This window comes from Physcomitrium patens, chromosome 21 (assembly GCF_059467195.1).
Source record: "Physcomitrium patens ecotype Gransden chromosome 21, ASM5946719v1, whole genome shotgun sequence".
NCBI classification, from domain to species: domain Eukaryota; kingdom Viridiplantae; phylum Streptophyta; class Bryopsida; order Funariales; family Funariaceae; genus Physcomitrium; species Physcomitrium patens.
In genome coordinates, this window is record NC_143430.1 from 10,592,657 (window position 1) to 10,616,137 (window position 23,481).

General features: G+C 29.3%; 2 protein-coding genes across 3 annotated transcripts; both read left to right on the forward strand.

Annotated features, from left to right (window-relative positions):
* The first annotated feature begins 82 nt into the window (after nt 1–82).
* LOC112274211 (uncharacterized) lies at nt 83–4,548 on the forward strand. Of its 2 annotated transcripts, XM_024503480.1 has the most exons (11): nt 83–225; nt 422–771; nt 1,029–1,094; nt 1,272–1,452; nt 1,603–1,871; nt 2,018–2,288; nt 2,445–2,502; nt 2,826–2,912; nt 3,086–3,253; nt 3,733–3,889; nt 4,192–4,548. In XM_024503480.1, exons 2-11 carry the CDS (start codon nt 515–517, stop codon nt 4,412–4,414), a joined length of 1,737 nt encoding a protein of 578 aa, XP_024359248.1. In that variant the 5' UTR covers nt 83–225; nt 422–514; the 3' UTR covers nt 4,415–4,548. The 2 variants fall into 2 exon arrangements, with proteins under 2 accessions (XP_024359248.1, XP_024359247.1); XM_024503479.3 differs by lacking the exon at nt 83–225 and having other exon boundaries at nt 256–771.
* Nucleotides 4,549–10,969: 6,421 nt separating this feature from the next.
* Nucleotides 10,970–12,264, forward strand: LOC112273990 (flowering-promoting factor 1). Its single transcript, XM_024503114.3, has one exon. The coding sequence runs from the start codon at nt 11,666–11,668 to the stop codon at nt 12,122–12,124; it is 459 nt and encodes a 152-aa protein (XP_024358882.1). The 5' UTR covers nt 10,970–11,665; the 3' UTR covers nt 12,125–12,264.
* The last annotated feature ends 11,217 nt before the right edge of the window (nt 12,265–23,481 follow it).

Consider the following 23,481-nt stretch of genomic DNA (forward strand, 5'->3'; position numbering starts at 1 on the left):
ATGGGTTTGGTTTGTTACAGGTTTTCGTTGTAGCTAACCCACAGGCTATAGTTTCACAGCCGCCGCCACTCCAGGCTGAGAGGGCACACGGGCTTTGACGATCCTCGTCGATTCCAGCCTCGGAGACGACGCCGGCGGCTTGCAGCTGTTGCTACCCTTCAGAAATGGGGACAATCCACTGTGCTCTTCCCTTAATGGGTATTTTGCCGGTGTAGGTGCACCCAGGTATTTGTGAGAATTTGCTATTGCTTGGTACATTTTCCGTTGGACTAGATGTCATTCGCCGTTCGTATGTCGTTCTCCGTTGCTGTAGAGAAACGTCGTTATACAGTATTGATGGGGACCGATGCGTGTGGCATGGCTGCAACGCATTCTGCAGCTTCGTTCTGGGGCCTTGATTAGAGGCAGTGGGAGTGTGCAGCTGGTGAAATACAGGAATGCTCGAGCAGGGGGGACCAGTTGTGTGGAGAGGATTACGAACGCGTCTTCGAATTTGCCTGTGTGGCCGCCGCCGATGCAGCTGGTGCAGCCGCAGTGGTCGTCGTCGTCATTGCTTTCGTCTGCGAGGATCTTCGGAATAGAGAATGGTTCAGTAACCATGGATTCTAATGCTCTCAATTGTGAAATTTTAACTGGAGATGGCAAGGATGGGGTGGGCGAAGAATGTGTGAAGGTGGACGGGTCTAAGAAGCGTCAAGAGCCAGGGAAGTGCCAGTCATGGCTTCCGAAGAAGCGGCGTTTCTGCGCTTCGCATGCGTTGGCAGGGCTCGAGTACGTCGCTTGATTCCCATCTTTTAACGTATGGCTGTGTTCATTATAGTTTAGGGTTTTTGATGGAGAACTTCTTGGGATTTTAATTGATACCTCAATTACCTAGCTTGGGATTCAGAAATCTTCATATATATAGCAGTGGCTTCCGCAATCATTTTAAGATAGTCAATTATTTCTTTAAAAAAGACGTTTTCAGATGTCTTTGAGTAGTACTCTTTTTTTGAATTTGAGCTGATAGTGGTAATTCATTATTGCAGATTCTGCGGCAATCACAAGACGTCACCAAATCAGTCTAGGGTTCCATGTCCTATTGATCCATCCCAGTGCGCTCCCAACTCCTAAGTGAATGTTGATATTTTGTCGAATTGGACAGCTTATGAATCTTTCAGTAGAGAATTTGTTGCGGAGGTATAGTTTTCAGAAGCAGGGAGTTTGTTGGTAGCAGCAGATTGAGGAATTGCTGTATCGTAGTCTAGTGTCATAATTTTGTGAAAGTGCAGCACTGTTTTGCAGGAAGATGTTGCGAGTCATGTTAAGAAATGTCCGGCCGCCAGGCAACTCGATCGTTTTGAGCATCAATCATACTACATCAAGGGCATAAATGCTGGGAGCGATGATGATGCTGACGACACACTTGATGGTGTTCCTGTTGGTTCTATTGAGCGGATTAATTCTGGCGAGGTAACTATTAGGCTTCTAAAGCTTCAGCACCGTATTAATTATTAAGACGAAGCTAATAAATAGGGGTTAGTGGACACATTAACTACTGCAAATCTTCCTTCTGGGCGTCATCTTTGAAGATGATATTAATGTACTTTCGTCGTTGTGCAGCCACAAAAATCGTCGAATGGTATCCCGCTGAAGTTGAGGTCTTTGAATAGTGAAGAAAAGTTGCCAGAAGATGGAGCCTTGTCTAACACCAACCACTTTCTAAGCTCTGCCTCTAAACGTGCAGCAGTTAGTGCCTTGTCACGAGCAGATTTTGAGCATCTTGTAGCTAAAATTGATAAAGCCTTCATTCAAGCTTGTGGGGAGAATGTTGAGGAGGCGGTCACGCAGCCCCAAGCCTGCAGGAGATGGCTAGATGGGGACAGGGACCGGTATGTACTATCTGTACCTTATTGGATTACCAGGTCTAGTATTGGAGAGTTAGCTCGTAACAACCAAATTATTCTGCCAAGGCTATGAAATGCACAGGAGGATTCTTCCTAAATCTCACCTAACTTAAACTTGTGCCCGTGTGCAGAAGAATACCTTATCAAGAGAAACACGCTTTGCAGCAAGCTTCTTTGCTTGGAAATATGGAAGCCTATGGGCTTCTAGAAAACTTGAATTGTGAGGGAGATTTAGCATGCAGAGGAAGCACTCCTACTGAGACCACTTCTGCTTCTCATTCTCCAATGCAACGAGCCATTGTTGAACTTGGTGCTGGACGGGGCTATCTGTCGCAGATGCTGTGCGATTGCTATACTGTGCATAAAGTGGTTATGGTTGAACGCCGCGCCTACAAATTTAAAGTAATTATACACGGGTCATTTAAATTTGCCACTTGTACTGCATAGTCTGCTGTAATGTTGTGAAAATGCTTGGCTTGAGGTGCTCTGACTACATTGGTTATTTTCTTTTCGCGGAAGGAACCATGGGTCGGTTCTTATTGATCTATTTGTGTGCAGGCGGATAGAACTATAAGACATTCTAACGGACTAATTTTGGAACGCTTGAGATTGGACAGTAAGTGCTGGCCATATTTTACTTTTTGAATAGCTTTATTAACTTCTGTAACAACACTTGTAGCAAAGTAGCGAGTTGAGTATGAGTAGCTGGCTTGAAAATTTGTGATAGTCCTCTTGTTTAGGAAGTAAATGAAGGTATGGGCGATGGTTGCTGAATCCCTTTGTATCTTTTCACATGAGGTTTTGTGCTTGTTTACCTGAATCTTGTAAGCTATTAATATACTGATACGAACGTGACGACACTATAGAGCTACTACAGCAACTGACTGCGTAGTAAGTTAGAAGCAAATGCTTATTAACGGGATTCTGATTGTTTTGCAGTCGAGGATCTGAATTTAAATCAAGTCAGTCTTTTACAAGACTGTCATGTGGTTGCGATTAGTAAACATTTATGTGGACCTGCTACTGGTGAACGCCATTTCCAGTCTACTTACTGTCCTGGATTTAGAACTGTTAGGTGTTTTATATGTGTGTCATGTGGTCGAGACCCATTCTGCTGTTTCCACTTGTGATGTGTTGAAAATCTTACAAATTTCAATCAAAATTCCTCACTGACGGTGCAACTTTGGATGTGAACGTAGATTTATCGTTACGGTGCTGTCTAAGTGATGAAGACACACCGCTGCTGAGGAATTCAAAAGAAACAATTCCCAACCAGAAGGATGCACAGTCTCAGGTCAAGCCAGTTGTTGATGGGATTGCAATTGCCACATGCTGCCATCATTTGTGCCAGTGGAAGTCATATGTCAGTAAGTTGCTCATGAATTTCTTTTGTGCCACTTCAGCATTCCTGTGTTGAGAGCTATTGCACATTTGCATCTGTTTACATGAAGCGTTGGACTTCGTAGAGACAAACACAAATGTGCACTATGTGTTTCACTTATGGTACGCGAGCTATTGTAACTGGACTAAAGCACTGTAGCACTTCGACTCTTAAAATTTGGAGGTTTTATTCATGTCATGCCAATACAGTCGATCGGTTCCTTTTCTGTTGGTTCAAATAAAGTTTATTATGTCTTAATCAGTATTCTTTCCTTTTTCTGAAGACTACTCTGATCATCGATAAAATTGTCTTGGTTTGCTTGTAGTCTATGTCCCTGAGATGATTTGGGGTTAAAACGTGTTTTCAGGAACCATTTGTTCAGCTTCATTTGGAACTCATGTCACATGTCTAGTGTTCCACTGTTTGATCGGCGTCTTATTGATCCACTCAAACTTGAACTGTCAGATAAAAAGTATTTTAAGGAGTTGGAATTTTCGAAGGACGACTTCCATGCCATCACATGGTTGACAAGTTGGGCACTTTCAGGCACTCACGAACATGAATTGCCTGATTGTTACACGTCTGAAGCGATAGAACAGTTGCCCGTCCAGATGGAAGACAGGTATGTCCGCAATTTGCTTTGGTGCTGCATCACTTTTTACAGTTCTTTATGAAGGCTTTTGAGGGACTTGAGATTCATATACTTGGCCTTTTGACAGAGCAGCAAAAGCTTCTGCCTTGTTGTCCTGTACTATTTTAAGTTTCTGGTGTACATGTAAAAGGAAAGTGTTGTGGTTACCAGTACCCTCAAAAGAAGTGAACTTTAAAGATATAAAAAGTACATAGAGTAGAAACATGGATTGTTCCAGCTTTCTCATTTTGCACTCGATGTAGTTAAAGATCTCCTGTAAATGAACAACGCAGGGAGCCAGTGAATGGAGCTGTACGTGCGAAGGCATTGCTATCAGAAGCAATGAATGCCATGGATGCTTATCAAAGATATTTGCTAGGTAGGAAATGTAAACGACTGATTGACACAGGGAGGCTCTTATGGCTCAGAGAAAAAGGCATGCAAGCTAAACTTGTGGAATATATAGCTGATACAGTCTCGCCTGAAAACAAAGTCCTCTTAGCCAAGCGTCCGTGAGTAATCATACGGTGGTCTTCAGCGTGGCTGGACTAACCTGGGAGCTGCGAAAGGAATGAGATTCCAAGTTGGCTTTCATTGCTGTAACGGATATTGAAATCTAATTTTAATGGCTTTACTCTGCTACTTCTGCATTTCTCTTGTAAAGTTGTTAATCTGCTTGCTGTTTTGCATGCAGAACATAATTTAAACTTCGAACCGTCATTACTAACAAATCGAATACCCACTGGGCAATTCAACACAGCATGCGTGTGTACGCTGCTCTGTGGTGAAACTCTCCACTTTAGGTTCCCTATTTGTGGTCATGAGAATCTTGTGAGCTTGTGGATCCCTACGCATTGGCATCTTCAAACAAGAAAAACATACTGAATAGCTTGGAGGAGCGGGCAACTAATAATCAATCTCCATTGATTAGGCTATGATGATGATTGAAACCTGTACCTAAGGACTCAAATGAAGAGATGGCGCAAGTCCAAAAAAATTCAAAATTCAAGTTTGTAGTCCAAGCAAAGACCCATACATGTATATGCATGTTTTTTGTGTTTTAGTTGCAATTTTTACTTCTTTAGTTTTTTGTACTTAGCAATAGTCATATTGGTATTTTTTTCACTTTATAAATATGTATGTATTTTTCTTTTTTTCTTATTTCACTAATACAAAAATATGTTGTTTTTTTTGAAAATTTAATTAAGTTTATGTACTTGACATATTATAGAATTTAACAAAAAATACCTTAAAATCCCAAGCTTAATTAGATTCATGTACTTGTTAGGTGTGTAGAATTTAAAAATAAATACTTTAAGATCGAAGATAGATTCAAAATAGCAATGTCCACACCAGATTGGGTTATGCTTTGGTCAATGAAACTAAATCAAATTAACTTCATCCTTATAAAAACAAAAAAAAAAAAACAAAAAAAACAAAAAACAAAAAATATTTATGACAAAATTTCTAAGAGTTTTAGATGGCTTCTTAAAGGGTGAAATAATATCAAATCCGTAGCAATGCATGAGATATTATAATTTGTTTTAAAAATGCTTCATATTTATATTTTTTTTAAAAAAATGCCTCTTATTTATAAATTTTGCAAATGATAGTATATTACAAATGTATTCCTAATATTTGATTCATTTATTTGGTTTGTTCATTAGTTTAAAGATAAAATCATTAAAGAAAATATGTTCTTATTGTGATATCTTGTGAAGAATATTAAAAATTTTGATTCAAAATAAGATCCTTGATCAAATAAAATACTAATTAAAAATCTATAAAACTAATTGATATTATTCAATAAGAAATAAGATATTTTTTTTTATTTGTGGTAGTTTTTTTACATAGTTAAAAATGTACTATTTTAGGTGATAATTTATTATCATAAAAATAAAATTATAAAAACTTAAATTTATTAGATTTTTACCAAGATCTGTTTCAAAAAATGAAAATGATTAACTTCAGAATATGAAATTTTTAAAAAGGCCATATGGTTGATGATAAAGAATATTTATTTAAAAGCAATATCACAAGATTATACAAATTCTTAGACAAATTTTTACATTTGAAGCTATTATTTATTTTTTATAATAAACTTAATAAATATATTTTATTTGAATATCTTATTTTTAGGAATTCATATCATAATTGAAAGATATATAATTGCACTTCATATTTTAGAAAAATAGTTATTATGTAAAAAAAAATCAATAGAATAAAATTTACTTCAATTATCATCAAAGACATTTTAAAACTTGAAAACAAAAGAATCTATTGAAATACTTAAATAAACTTCTTTAAGATATTTGGGATCAACAAAAATTGTTAATTTTATGTTTCAAAGTTGTAATTGGTTTAATATTAAAATTTTATTGATTTATCAAGAAGATGAATTATTTTTGATTATATGCAAATTTATTTTAGTTCAAGATAGAATTATCTAGACAAAACATCTAATAAACATTGTTTTTTCAAAGTCAATATGTGATGTTAAATAAAATTTTAAAAAATATGTATAATAATTAATTTAGCAAGAATTTAAAACTTATATTGATATAAAATACTTGAGATTTTCTCAATGTGTATAATTTTATACTAAATTATAATTGTCTTTCAAAATTTAAAATAAATTTAAAAAAACAAAGAATTCTAAATTGTGTATTTTATTATTAACTTTGATTACTAAAAATGTTATAAAAATAATAATTATTATATTTTTAATATCTATATTTATTATGATAATAATTTTTTGATTTATATATTTCTATAAAAATCTATATTTGAATATTAAATAATATAAAAAATAATTATAGTAAAATTTTTAAAATCTAAAAATATTAATTGTATCTTCATCTTATTCTAATATATCTTTAAAAACTAGTTGTATGAATAAAATAGTTTTTTAAAGATTTATTTAAATAAATATTTAAGAATAATTTACAAGTCTCAAAAATTATTAAATATTTTATACAATTTTTGAAGTTTTTCAATCTACAATAGTTTTGACCTTATTTTTCCATCTTAGCATGTAATCTTGCTTTTGTAAATTTCTATTATATAAGGCATAGATTTTTTTTATATTTATATTTTTTATATTTTATATTTTATTTTATTTTTTTGTTTAAGAATAAATAAGAATTTGGCTAAATATAAGATATAAATACTATCTAATTTTTTTCAAAATTAATCATTTATTACAAAAAATAAAGTTATTAAAACTCTTTTAAGTCCTATAGTTATAATATTGCATTTGAAGTAGCTATATCTAATTCAAATCATAATTTTTTTTTATATATTTTTCTTTCTTTAATACATATTAAACTATATTGTCTTTAAGATTTTATTCTAGTATGAATTTTATTTTTATTTGTATGTTCAATACCTCAAAATATGAAAAATTAAAAATTAGATTATTTTTATTTTTATTTTTTTATGGCTAATTTTTGAGTCTACAATAGTCTACAAATATTTGCAGGGATTTTTTTTTGTTTTATTTTGTTTTATTTTGTTTTATTTTTTCTTTTTTACACATTTTTATACTATTTAAAAATTTTAAGTATTTAATAAAGTTTCTTGTAGTATTTTATTAATTTATTCATTATAGATACTAATTTTAATTTGTATCAAGTTATATATTGGACCAAATGGTAGTTGAGGTTGTTTTTAAACAGCAATTGCACAATTGTAAAAAAAATGCTTAAGTATAACATTGAAATTATTTTTCTTAAATATATTTTAATATATTTTATATTAATTTATAATTATGCTATAAGCACCACTTGAATAAGGAATAGATATTATCTAAATTTCATTATTTTAATAAATAAAAGTTTTATTTTTTTAGACTTTGATTAAATCTTTTGTTGTAATATTCTCTTTAAAAAAAATCAAAGGCTACAAAATGTCTAGTTTTTTTGAAGGTTTTACTACTTTAACCATTATAAACCTAAAACAATAAGATAACTTAGAAATTAAATAATATTAACAAATAATAAACAATTATAAGCATACATTTATATTTTTTAAGAAAAGTTTTTATAAGTGATATTTTGAAAGGATAATAGTAAGCTATCCATGATTTTTATATATATTATGTTAAATTTTTATATTAAAGATTTTATATAATATTCAATAGAGTTTTTTTAATAAATAAGAAAAGACTCTAAAATTTAATAAGATCAAAGTATAAGTTATAAAATTTATAATCATAAAATATACTTATTAGAAGTTAAGAAAATAATTTAAAGATCAAGAGACAACTTTCATAAAATAACAAAATATACAAATTTAATTCTAGAATCTCTATTGTGATTGGATAAATTTTAATTTTTTTTGAATAGAATTAGTTTCATTATTAGAATTTTTTCTTCTATTTTGGACAATATTGAGCAATAAATTTTAATATTCTACAACTTAAATCTAATCCTTCTTATCAATATGTATATATATAAATATAATTATATATATATATATATATATATATATATATACATTTATATTTTATTGTATTTTAGTTTGATTCTATATTTTGAAAAATTAATTATTTTTTACAAAAGGATGGAAGTATAGGGATGCTATCATACAACTTTAGAAGCAAAACTTGAAAACTTGATTTTTGCATTTGATATCAAAATCAATTACTAGACTATATGTTTGAAGACTAAGCAAGTTGAACCAGTTCTTTAGATTATATTGTAATATGCAAATAAAGTATTGCTAAACATAATGTAATTCTACTTTACATTGATTTTTAGTTGTTAAAAAGGTAATGAACATATAAATATGGAACTTATCTTATAGTAAAAATCTAAATTTTATTGGTTGATACACAAATTGTATCTTATTTACTATTTATAGATTAAAATATTTCTAAAACTTTCATTTTAGTTAAGATATTCTTTGATTATATTAATTTGTCCATGATTTCAATAATTTAAGAATTTCAGCAGAAGCAAGAAAAAAATATAATAGCATATAATATAATACCACAAAACAAATATTGATTCAGAGAATAATAATCTGCACTATTAAAAATACTTTGTTGTTTTTATGTAAAAAGTTAGTAGTATATTCTATATTTAGATATTATATATTTTATTCTTATTTTGTTGTTAAAGATATGAATCTTAACAAACTTCTAAAAACACAATATACTCATGTACAAATTTGAAAAAAAAATTGCAAAAATATATTTATGAAATAGAAAGATATTCAAATGACTATTGGTCAGTACAATGAACTAAAAAATCTTAAATAGTTACTAAAATACACAAAAGGCATTGATAAGACCAATGATGGCTTTTTTTTGGCTTCTTTACATAAATGTTAATAAAAAAGTTATGTGGAAGCTTTATAAAGATCACAGAACTTGTAGACTAAGCATCTAAATTGAAGGTTGTTTTTATAATAACTTCTCAAATATTAAAAACTTCTATTTTTTATTTTATTTTAAAACAACATAGCATACCTAAAAGCATCTATAAATCTATAATATATTTATGGAGCTTTCTTATTATTCTTTGATAAAGTTATTACATTTCTAAAAAAATTCTGTCGACTTCTTTTTATTTCTATTTATTGAATAAATATAATTATTTTTATATAATAAATTAAATTTAATGTTTTTTAATCATTCATAGAAGTATTATTTATATGTACCAATGCACTTACAAAAGTCATGAAATTGGATACGATACATCAAATACATTTTGGATTGTATTTAAATTGTAATCAAATAAAAAAAATAGGCATCCTTTTAAAACTACAAGTTGTAACTATTAACAATATTATGTAGATCCTTGCTTTTGAAATGCACTATTTGTTACTAATTAATGTTTTTATTCTATTTGATTTTGAATTTTTTAGCCTCTACAATATATCAATTTAAATGTATTGGGTTAATGAAATAAATATACAAAAGATTTAGCAAATATTTAATTAGTAATATTGGAAGATTTTAGATAAGGATCTTGTAATTTATTATTGAGATTATTAATTAACTGTTATCTAAGATTTTATAAATTTTTACATTTAAAAAATATTATAAATTCACTATGTTGTATGTACTCTAAGCATTATTGCTTTACACTAATAAACCAAAAATATTTTTATGAGTTCTAGAAGTATTTTTAATTATACATATGAGTATGCTTTGGTCTATTTAGAATTTAAACACAATAGTATTTTTAAATTAGTGTTTAATAAATCCTAAAAGTAAATAATTTTGATTGCTTTTTTCACCAATTGAATTTTCAATAATTATATTTTCTACTATAATAACGGATACACTTATACAAATATAAAATTCCTTAATCCAATTAACTATTCTTATAATAAGTGTACTGCTACATTTTTCCTTCATTGAAAATAAAATAAAAAATCTAATTGTGTTCTTAGATCCAATTGAATATTCTCAATAAGTAAAACTCAAACAAAACCATTTCATTGGTACCAAATATTTACAAAAAACATTCTATCATTTTTTACATATAGAATTGTCTTAATTTTCTTGTAACTCTTACATGACCAAACTCTTTCAAGGCCCAACCCTATGAACGCAAGCACAATGACCCTAAGCCCTAAGAGGGGAACCCTAAAACCTCCCAAAAAAACTCCCACGTAAAGTTCGTGACAAGAGAGGCCTGGAGGCCACGAGGTAGCGAATTTCCATACAACTCCGTAAGGAAGGGGACCCCGTAAGGAGAGTGAGTGGGGGCCATTGCGAACGAAGGCCAGAAGGGCCGAAACAATGAGGGGAGATGGATGCAAAATTTTCATTCATTAATTCATTCAGAAAGCATCAAGAGGGAGGGCCCTGGCCTGGGCTAAGGATAAGAATCGGGGTCTGAGGGGTGCACCGGATACTGGGGCCAATGGCCCCTCCCCATTGGCCTGCATGTAAAGCGCGGGCCACTTAAGGCGACATGTAGTGCCACGGCAGCAAAAAGCTCAACAGCTCTTATGGACTTTATTCATCCAAGCATGGCCTTGCAAGACCTTTTTCATTCATTCATCCATCCTCCTGCCGATCGCCCCATTCTCTGCGCCGGACCAAACACCATTTGGACTAGTCCTGCTCCAGTTTTCGATCTCTTCGTGAGGAAAGTTGCGATCGCTTTGGGGTCGATCTGGGGTGCGCAATTGGGCTGTGCCGGCCCTTTCGATCGAACGGAATGAATTTTCGCATGTTTTGTGCTTCCTTTTTATTCTTATTTTTTATTTTTTCCAGCGACATTCTTCCTTTTAGATGATTGAGAAGTCGCAAGTTACTACATGGGAATTGTCATTGTCCTGGTGTTTTTTGGATCTCACTTCCCTCTCATGCCAAGTTTGAATCCGTTCTCTTTGTCGACGCCGTCATTGAAGGTTTAAAGTGAGATCTTTTACAATATAGATGCTATGCAGAAGTCTAATGCTTTCTGGATACAATATTAAGAGGAAGAATTCACAATTCCATCAGTCTGCTTTAACTGTAGTCACCTGAGAAACGATTTTTGTGGTTGATGGGTTTTCAGAGATAGTGAGTTAACTAACAGAACCTTACTTGGACAGATTTAAGATGTTTGTGACATTCTCTGAGTTCTACCTGCTTTCAGTGTCTTAAATTCTAAATTGAAGTGAGCTTAGAGTTTTGCTCCGAATCGGATACTTTTGATCTGTTGTTTGGAGTCACTATTCTTTACAACGTTATCTCCATGACGCTTTCCAATAGTGCAGCCCCACCTATGCAGATATCCGTAACTTATAGAGAATATTTATGAGATGCCATGTATGAAATGTTGTTTGTTTAAGCTTCCAGTGGCAACTTGTTTTCGCGGATGTGAATTGCATGTGCAGAAAGGATCAAAGACTGCAGCATACCAGATACGACTGTATCAAATGGGGGGAGTGTGGATATTCAAGGACGGATTTACACAACTCGTTGAAAATCCACTTGCGGAACCACTGGATGGCAGGAACATGACTGGAGTTCGGCGCAAAGTGCTTGTCCATGTGGCAACAAATGAGTCAATTATAAACTACGATCAGCTTGAGCAGAAACTGAGAGAGAAGGGGTGGACTCGATATTATGCTGGTGACCCCAACCTGCGACAGTACCATAAAAGCGATTGTACCAACGATCTCATTTCCTTGCCTAAATCATTCGCTTACATTAGAACCATGCACATGTATGATATTGTGGTCAAGGTCCCAAATACCTTCGTTGTTCGAGATTCCTGAGTGGCAAAAATTATTAGTCAGGATCAGCCGTACGCTAGAAGAGTTCCAGAGAGGGGGAAAATGTTGAAAGTCTAGGTAAAGATATATTTGGAATCCGGTACCATGAACAGTTCTTAATACGATCTACCTTTCTTAATCCAGTTTCTGGCATTTGATCAAGTTGGAGACTATCAGTGTGGTAGTAATTGGCACAATCACTGCGCAAGAAGTAAACACCATATGTCCTGAAGTGGACTGGCTCGAAGCATATGCACAAGTGAATCTGTTACGATACCAAAATCTTGACTATACTCACGATCATTGCTGTTCATATGTATCAATTCATGAGACGTGCATGAAACATCATCTATAAGTCAGCTGTAATAATTGCATGTAATGCAGTTATATGTTTTTTCTTACCCCCGTAACTGTTTCACCTGTAAATGACTGTGTAATCAGAACCTTACTATGCGTAACGCCCCTAATATTTGACCGCAATGCCAGAGCGCCTTCCAGCTGCGTGTGCAAGACAATGCTCGTGACGATCAGCAGTCGCCGCGACATCACGGAAAGCAAACTTGGATTCGTCCACAGTCCCATCTCTGATCCTGGAGGTCGTTAACCCTAACATGATCCACCGGACCCACCGCACTCCCCGATGTCCAGCCAACTTGTCTAACCAGTCACCCAAGCAGCATGGCCCGATGGGTCATGCGTCGGCCACTTCAAATGTGGCGTTTCGGTGTATTGCGCCTCATTTTGCCACATATAACCTTGTCGAGGAGCCACCAAAAACTGTCGAGGCCGCCCTCTTGCCACCATCAGCAGAGCCAGCTTCTTTACCGATTACCGGGTTCTCCAACACCGCTTCTCTATATCATTTCTGTTCCGTTTCTATTTCATACTCCCTTCGTTCTCTCTTCGAATAAAATACGACATTCAATCCGTTCGATATCAAGTTATCTGGTTCTACACTGAGCCAATCTTTTAAGTATTCCAGTCCAGCACATTCTCGCAATCCGATGTCTGCCAAGCTGCGTACTCCTCACAAATTTGAGCATGCTCTTCAACTCGGTATCCAAGTGTGTGAATGCTATGCGACGTCGAAAGCTGTACAGTCTGTCTTGTCTTTTTGGTATTCACTTATGCTGAGAATGAAGGTATTCGAGACAAATGGGGAACACATAAAAGAGATACTGAGACTAGCCCCTTAAAAGGTTTAAATACTCTTCGTACACTACAGTACCCTATGTATGTTCTACTGAATACAAATAGTACTATGTACGAACTGGACACATAGTGACCTAAATACAATATTTAATGTCATTAGTAGCAAAAATAAGGACATTATAAGGACATCTACTTACTTTTTGTTTGAGTTGGGCTTCTTTAATGAACAAGATGAGCTTTCTTTTTTTTTTATCCTCTTTAAGACTATTCCTAATATTTTTGCTCTACTTGTTCTTGACAATATAGTTATTGAAGTTATTCTTTAGTTAGTTTTTTGTACTAAGAATAATGTTGTGTCTATGACTCAAAACCTTTATTTTGGCTAAGTTTACATCTTGTAGAGAATTAATAGAGCTTATTTGCATGTTGTTGATGTTATAGTTGTGGATTATATTACATAAGTGATTAGTGTAGATAACTTAGAAAAAGATCACTTTCCAAAGATTCTAATAGAATACCTGCAAAGTATCTAAAATTAGTTTCTTTTGTCTTACTTTTTGTTGTGTTGTAACATGACTATTATGCTAAAGAAGAAAAAAAAGATTATACTATAGAAGAGCTTAAACAAGAATATTTTAGCAAATTACTTTAAAAATATAGTTAATAGACTAGAAGGTAATAAATATTAATAAATGCTAATGTTTCCTTCTTAGAGGAGAGGCTTCTACTTACTTTATAAGGCCATAAATAAAATAAAATAAAATATATTAAAAAAAATTATATAATCATCTTTAGAAAGAAATTAAAAATAGGTTTTAATAAAATTTATCACAAAATATTAAGAATTGATAGTTAAAGAGGACAAAACATAAACCAAGATCAAAATCAAATTATGAAGCACAAAACTATGCACCTATAATAATTTTAGGATTCTTTGATTAATTAAAGAGTAAGATTTGAAAGTAGCTTGGTGAGAGATTTTTTAAGACTTGATTTTATGTAGTTTAGAGATATATTGAGTTTTTAAGAGCTTTTCAAATTGAGAGATGTACTTAATAGTTTTGGATTTTGAGAAATAAAAAGAAGTTTATAATTTTGAGTATTATGTAAGTGTTGTAGTACATCTATAAGTGAAACTTTTGGATTTTTTTATTATGCTTATATTTAATGTTTTTGAAAAGTTTGATGTCAATCTAATAGTTAAATTGAAGAATATAAGAGTTTTAAATAGTTAGGATCTCAGATATTTGAAATTTAGGATCATTGAGGATTTTTACAGTCTTGAAAAATCTACTAGTTTGATTGAAGTAAAAGTTTATGAGACTAATTTAGACATAAAAATCTATAGACTAACCAATTTTTGAAGCAATTGAATGGTTCAACAAGATTGAAGAAGGAAAGGGACAAACATCCAAAAAGTTTAAGAGTTTTTTTCTTTTAAATGGTGTATTTGATTTTTAAAAAATATTTTATACTTATTAATTGCTTATAGCATAAAATATAGATGAAATTTGAATTAAGTTCAACAGTATGATTAGAATTTATTGAAATTTTAAATAGCTACATGAATTGATTAGGATTTACTTGAATTTTCTTGGATTTATTTAGGATTTGATTAAGGTTTATTTAGGATTTAATTTTGATTTAATTAATATTTGATTAAGATTTTATTAAAATTCTATTAAGATTTAGTGAGGATTTAGGATTTAGTTAGGATTTATTTAGACTCATATTAGGATTTAATTAGAATTTGTTTAAAATTTTATTAGAATTAATTTAGGATAGCATTAGAATTTGGTTAAAATTTCATATGGATTTGATTGAGATTGATTTAGGTTTTTATCAGGATTTGGTTTGGATTTGATTAGGATTTTATTAAGATTTGGTTAGGATTTGGTTAGGATTTGTTTAAGATTTATTTAGGATTTATTTAGGATATAGAATTTGATTGGAATTTAATTAGGATTTATTTAGGATTACATTAAAAATTTGATTAGGATTCACATAAGTTTTTTTTATTATATATTCATTTTTAAAGATTGATTTATGATTTCTTTATATTTATTTTGTTATTTTTTTTAAAATTTCTTTTAGATTAATATTTTAAAGATTTAATTATATTTTTTTTAAGATTCTATTAAAAGTTTTAAGACTTTCTTATTGCAAATTTTATTTTATCTTCCATAGCTAGGTGCTTGGTGCATTTTCAAGCCTACTTCATAAAATACAACATTGTGTTAGCATTGGGCATGTATTACTTGTTAGTTAAACTTGATACTTTATTTAATTTTGTCTTATCACTTATCAACTAAGATAAGATCTTTAACCATCCTTGAACTAATGTCTCTATATTAGCATTTAGCCAATTAGTATGTAAGTTGTCATTATTGTGATATTAATTAGTGCTCAAGTACTCAAGCATATTGGAACTACATGTCCTATGAATCATTTGTCTAAAAAAAAATTAATTATAATAGATGTTGTTGATTACTAGAATAAAAAGAATAATATTAAAATAGAATAGACATTAAGTTAGAAATACTCCAAGTCTAAGTTATTTGTCATTTTACTCCAAGTCTTGTTGATTTATTCTTGTAACATAATAAATATTTTCCTTTCTAATCATATAGTCACTAATTAACTTTCTTTCATTGAAAGAAGATATGTAATGTGAGTCAATAAACATTGTTAGTCTATTGATTTTTTATTTTTTGTATAAAATATTATAGTCTTGGATCTCTTTAAGATATTTCACTATGTTCTTTATTGCTTTTAGGTAAAGTTTTTGTAGATGTTGTAAGAACCTGTTGACTATACCAATCAAGTAGGAGTTTTTGAGTTTGATTTGAGTAATATGTCTTAATTGTCTAACAATATCTCTATATTTAATAGGATCCATAGATTTTTCATTTGTCATATCTTTATATAGAATTAGATATTTTTTCATCAATGAGGAATTAACTTTAATTTTATTTATATTCAATTTAGTAAGCATATCCGTGACGCATCTTTTTTGGTTAAGAAAGATGATCATCTTTTTGATATATATACATTCAACTAATAAGTATAATATTAAATCTCCATCTTTTATATCAAATATTTCATATTTTATTTTTAATTATTTTTTAATTTACTTAATCTATGTTTAATTGTTGCTTAAGCATATAAAATTATCTATATATAGGATTAAGATCAAGATCTTATCTTTATTTATAAGTAAGTATAAGTTATTATCTGCCATTTATCTAATAAATCCTTGTTTTAAAAGATATTTTTCAATCTTTTGATACCAATCTCAGAGACCTTGCTTTAATCCATAGAGTAACTTAAACCTTATTTTTATGTCTTTTTATAATTTTTTTCTCATGATTCTGAAATATATATATTTTTTGTAAATCATTATGTAGAAAAGTAGTATTAATATGAATATGGCAAAGTATCCAACTATTGTGTGCAGCTATTGCCACTAGCTTATGAATTATTTTTAAATATAAAATAAAAGCAAATATTTTAATTTACTTCACTTCTTGAGTTTGTTCAAAGCTCTTAGCTACAAGACATGCCTTCTTTTGCAAAATAGATCCATTTGACTTATGTTTGATAATATATACCTACTTGGTAGATATCATCTCTTGTCCATTTGATAAGTCAACAAGATATTATATTCTATCCATTTTAATTGTATCTAATTCTTTTGCCATAGTTTCTCTCTAAATAGGATGTTTATTTCATTAGTTGAATGATAGTATTTCTAATTCTATAGTCGGTGCTTCAACTAGTATTGTCCAATATTCTAAATCTCATTTCTTCTAATATCTATTTAATTGTTTGTTTATACAAGTATTTTGTCACTTAAGTTGTCTTGATTCTTATATAGTTATATATTCAATGCCATCTACTAACTCTTGGTTTGTAGATGTTGCCATATCAGGGACTAATAACAATATGCAAGTATCACTAATTGGAGTTTAATCAATAAGACTTCTATTTCTCGTTTTTAAAGATAGGTCTACAATGATTGACAATGTATTTTTAGTGTCACATGAACTATGGTTCTTATGAATTATTTGATAATTTTCTATGGCCATATCTATTACTGTAAGAATAGAATTAGATACCTTATAGTCATTTGAGACTGTATATTGATGCAACTCTTCTTTGAATATATTATTGGATTGATTCAATATTCCATCAATTACAAGACTAGATTCATCAAATTATACATCCTTCAATAGTAGGATTTTCTTAGTGTTTGAATCAAAGTACCTATAAATCTTAGAATATCATCATATTCTATAAAGATAGTAGTAATAGCTTTCATTTGTAGTTTTGTTTGATGTCTCTTTAAGTAAACAAAGACTTAACATCCAAAGATTTGCAAGTAGATTAAGTTAGCTTTAGTATTGAATAGTTTTTTATGAAGCATGATCTCTTAATTGGCCTTAGATAGAGACATATTAGCAACTTATATAGCTATTTTTATTGTCTTAGTTCAAAGATATTTAAGAGTATGAACAATTAATATCATACTTCTTATTTTTTCTATAAAAGTTCTATTCTTTTCTTTGCATATTCTATTCTAATGTGAAATGAATGACACTCGTAGTTGTTGTCAAATATCTTTTTTACTCAAAAACATAGAAAATTTATGGAGATGAACTTTCTTCCATTTATTACTACAAATAATTTCAATTCACCTACAAAATTAGTTATCTATCTAAATAGAAAAAATTTTAAATCTATGAAGTCTTTTTGATTTGATTTTTAGAAAATATATCCATAAAAATTTAAAATAATTATCTTTTAGTATTAAAAAAAATTATAAACTTGTGAGAGATTTTTCAATAGGTCTACAAAAATATACATGTATCATTTCTAAAGGTTTTATGGTTTAAATTTGATATTAAAGATATGAATATTAAAGAACCAAAAAATCAATATATTCTTATATAAATCAAAAAAGAATAGATATTTACTTAAAAATAATATAGTAATGAAATTAGAATAGCTATTGTTAAAGAAAAGAGGACTAGAACTTCTTGAAAGAAGATTAAGGATTAAAAAAGTCTTGACAACAGTGAAAAAGGCTTTACTCTTACCTCCATGGATACTATCTAACTAGAACTTACGTGGTGGCATTCTATAGGACTTTTGAGACTTCTACAATTTGCAAGACATATGTTTTAACTTACAAGGAAAGTTTTCTATATGTATGCTACATCATTACTTTATACCACAAGCTATCAACACATGCAAGATGCAACTAATTTGTTAGCCAAGTTTCTAATCTATCAATCATCTATAGATACATATAAAAGTGAAATCATATCTATGAAGCTTTCTTATAAGATATTTTTATATTAACTTACTTTTATCTATTCATAATATTTAAATAATATAATTTTATCTATTTTTAGTTATTCATATTATCTAAATAAGTATAGAAATATCCATGATATTACCCCCATTTTTAAAAACAAGTTCCACGAGGAGCGGTAATTATATATTGAAGAAGTTCAAGATGTGGCAAATTATATTTGCCACATTTTTTGATCTTTGCTTCCTTTAAAGATAGTTGATAGATCTTCTTAGCCATTGATAATATCCAATTTTGAGGCAAAAAAATTGCCTTCTTATTTAATCATTATTGAGGCTTTTATAACTTCTTTCAAATAAAACATTTGTAATACCATCAAAAGACGTTCCTACCTCTAATAAAATCACCAAACATTGAGAGTCTCTTCTAAGATAATAATACTAAATGTATTATATTTTGCCATTTATTTGAGAAAGAACATGTTGTTTTTGAAGTTCTTCATTTTGATTATGTTATCTTAAAGGCTATAATAATTACAATGTCTTTTCCAATGAGTTAGCAAACAATAGTTCTTAAGTTGAGTCTACTAGCTATTGATTCTTTAACTTTTTAGTGCTATAAATACAAAAAAATTACAAATAATGATAGAAGGTCAAATATAATCTTTTCTAAATTATAGTTCTTTTCTAGCAAGATTTACTATTCTTTATTTTGATTTTGATGGATGTTATCAATGAAAAGTATTAACCTTCTTTGTTGTATTTATAAGATTCTTGACTTGCTCCCATATGCATTTATTAATATTATATCTATCCAATGAATAAGATATTGTAATCGATTTTGATACTACCTTAAGTTTAAAACTTCTTCAACTTCATACTCTTAATTATTATTCACTTCTATAAGAAGATTTGGTATTTGTTGTCTTTATGTTATATCTATTGTCTAGTATGGCTCAAGAAGAGATATATGAATTACATAATGGATCTTTATGGATTTCGATAGATATAATGAATAGGAAATTAGATTAATTTGTTCATATATGAAAAATAGTTGAAGTCTATAATAATCCAAGTTGTCACAAAGTTAGCTAGTCTTAATATTACAACAAAGTAATCATAGCTTATTGCCAACATAGAATTGAGGTTGCTTCTTGCAATAAGCATTTGTATTAATCTTTTGTTCTTTTTGAACTTCTTTTAATTGTACCTTTATTATTGCATATAGTTTTGATAAACAAGTCATCAAACCCTTTGTTATAAGATTATCAACTTTTAAAAAGTCAAAAGTATCAAGTTATAGATGATAACCATAATTAAAAATAAAAAATATTTGTTGAATAGAAAAATGTATCATGTTACTATAAGCAAACTCTACCAATGGTAAAAAAATTGTTCAATTATCTTATTGATAGATGATGGTATACTTCAAATATTACCTCAAAATTTAAATTATTTATTCCATTTCGTGATTAATTTGAAGATAGAAAGTCAAATATAATTTTATATCTACCTTCAAAATCTTAAAAAGAATTTTTAAAAATTATAACATAAATCACATCCTCCTATCTAATATAATATTTTTAGATAATCCATGATAGCAATAAATATTATCAAACAAAAATTTAGTTACATCTTCACTTGTGATAGAATTTGTATATGATACAAAATGTGCCATTTTGGTGAATCAATCTACTATTATAAATATAGAGCCAAAAGAACCTAAGATTGGAAGATTTGTAATAAAGTCCATAAAAACAAAAGATCATAATTATTCTAAAATAGGTAATGATTGAAGAGGTCTATAAGATCAATGATAAGGAATTTTTAATCTTCAATAAATATCACATGATTGTACAAAGTCTTAAACTATCTTCCATATTTGAAGCCACTAAAAATCTCTAGATATTAGCTCCAAAATCTTTTTGTATACAAAATATCTAGTTGTTAGAAAGTTATGACGAGCTTGAAGAACACATAATTATACTTTATCTTTCGAAATACATAATTATTCCTCAAAATAGAATAGATTGTTCTTGAACTCAAACTTAGAAGTATTTTGAAACTTTGAAGAATTATTCTTAATATCATGAACAAAAAGATCATAGGATATACTCAATTGAACTTGCTTGAAAAAATTTGAATCAATAATTAATATTGATTTCATTGCTCAAATATGTAAATGTTTTGGATTCAAGAAAATTATTATTTTTTGATCAAAAGATGCATCTCTTTCTTTTGGAGCAAATTAAAAATGTTTAAAAAAGGTGTTTGACAAACTTTTTTTTTTGAATTAATAAATGATCTTAAAATCAAATCTTGATAAAGACATGTTCTAATAGGCTTGGCAATTATTCAAAATATGTATCAATATAAAGTACTTGAGATTCTTGAGATCTATATATATAATGATTAGACTTAAAGTATCTTGTAAATAATGACACCATTCTTAAAATAAATCCATGATTGCAAAAAATACTTTGCTATGGATCTTATAGTTAATCTTGACTATTGAATTTTTTTTGGAATGAAAAGCTATGAAGTAGAGCTTATCATCTATTTCCATTTGTGATAAGACCATACTCATAGTAAAGTTTGATGAGTCTAATTCCATAAAAAAATATGTTAAAAAAAATGATAAAATAGAAGATTGATGTAAAAATAAATAATAACTTTAAGGCTTCAAAAGGTACTTCAACTTTTTATCCTACTCAAATATGTCTTTAAATTTAAAACATATAAGAAGAGCCACATCTTGAAAAAAAATCTTAATAAAGAATAAGTAATAATTGGCAAGTTTCAAATAATATTGCATATCTTTGACTATTTTTGAAATCTTCCAATCCATGATAGTCTAGATCTTCTTAAGATCTATTATAAGGCCATTGTTTGAAATAATATATCCTAAAAATTCAATTTTAGTAGTGTAAAATATATACTTTGTGACTTGGCATATAATCTTATATTTTTTAGTTTTTGTAATACATAAAAAATATAAAGTTCATACTCTTGTATGTTTTTAGAATACATTAAGATATTGTCCAAATAACAAATGATTAAGTCATCAAGAAACTTACAAAAGACATTATTTATTAAATATTGAAAAGAAATTAATACATTTGTAAGTCCAAAAGGCATGACATTATATTTAAAATACCTCTATCTTGTTTAAAATTTAGTTTTTCATTCATCTCCTTTTTTAATCAGTATTAAATTATATACTTTTTACATATCTATTTTGATATAGATCTTTGCTTAATTGAATTAATCAAAAAGTCTTGAAATTAAATATAGAAGGTATCTATTATTGATGGTGATCTTATTGATTCTTTGATAGTCTACACATATTTGTAGAGATCCATCTTTTTTTTTCACAAATAAGAAAAGAGACTTTACTAAAAATTTAGAATGGTATATAAAGTTTTTAACCAAATTCTTATCAATGTATTCTTTGAGTAAATACAACTTTTTTTGTAATAGGCTATAGATTAGTCCAAATGGTAGTTGAGCTTTTTCTTCAAGATCAATAGAACAATTATAAAGACAATGCTTTGGAAGAATATTTATATTTTTCTTTTTAAAAATATCTTGATAATCTTCATATTGGTTTAGAATGCTACTTGAAATATTTTTTCCATAAAAAATAGGTGTGGTATATGTAGCAAAATTTGACTCTTCTTTTATAACATGCATGAAATCTTTTGCATCTATCAACTATGATTTGGATATATTAGATTTATAAATTTCTATTTGACTAGAAAAATCTTAGGCTAAACTATAGAAAAAATCAAGGTTATGATATCATATTATATATTATCTTATTTGAAAATGCACCAAGTATTTGATTGTGGAAGGTGAAGTTGTATTTTACAAATATCTAAAAAAATCCTAATAGGTTTCATCCATATAAAAAGAATGAAATTTGAATTTAAAGTCATATCAAAGTACTCAACAACATTCTTCTTAGTAACCTCAATCATACACAAACTCCAATTATCTTATTACTTTTATAATTAGGTAATTTTGATTTTTCTTTGTAAGTTTAATTCTAATTATTGAGCTTCAAAAAGTTATAATTCTTAATTTAACCATCTACTTGATGAAAAAAATTTCAAAAAAATGTTACTATAAGTCTTCTACATGGTCAAAAAAATTTAGCTCAATTCAACTTATAAATTGTGAGAATATATCCAAAAAACCGCACTAATATCACTCAACTGCCAATTTGAAAGTTGATGCAAATGTTCCAATAGTGATTTCTCCTTCTTTAATTACTAGCTTTAGTAAAAAATTGGTATATAGCTTGATATTTAAGTCTTCTAATAGAATGCCAAATTCCACCTTATTTCAAATAGTAGAACTTTAAATATCATAGAAATCCTATTCTACCTCAAACTACCAACTTCTGATATCTTCTTGTATCAAAAATCAAATATCTCTCTACCGCACCATTAAATTAATACAAAATTTTACAAACACTTAGCACACGTAATCAACCAAGTATTAGAAAATTTTGAGTTATAGATGTGATATCAATTATACAAACTAGCTAGCAGTACTAGCCCTAATTGTATTGCATAAATTCAAAGTCACTAATATAAACTCTAACTTTAAACAACAAAGTCATTCCAAATCCTATGAAAATAAACCTTATGTCTTTGGAACAAGCTTAAAGTTAGCTCTTTAATCCTAATTTCTTATCTCCAAATGTTCCATATTTTATCCTAGGCATTGGTTTTAGTAGCTAGAGGTCTGATTTCAACCTTGTCTTACAAATAGTCAACCCTTGGATATCAATCTAACTTATCCTAGGAATTATTTTAGTCCAATCTTATCTTCAACTTAATTCTAGTATCAATCATACTAATTATTTATCTCTTTTATCCTATTTT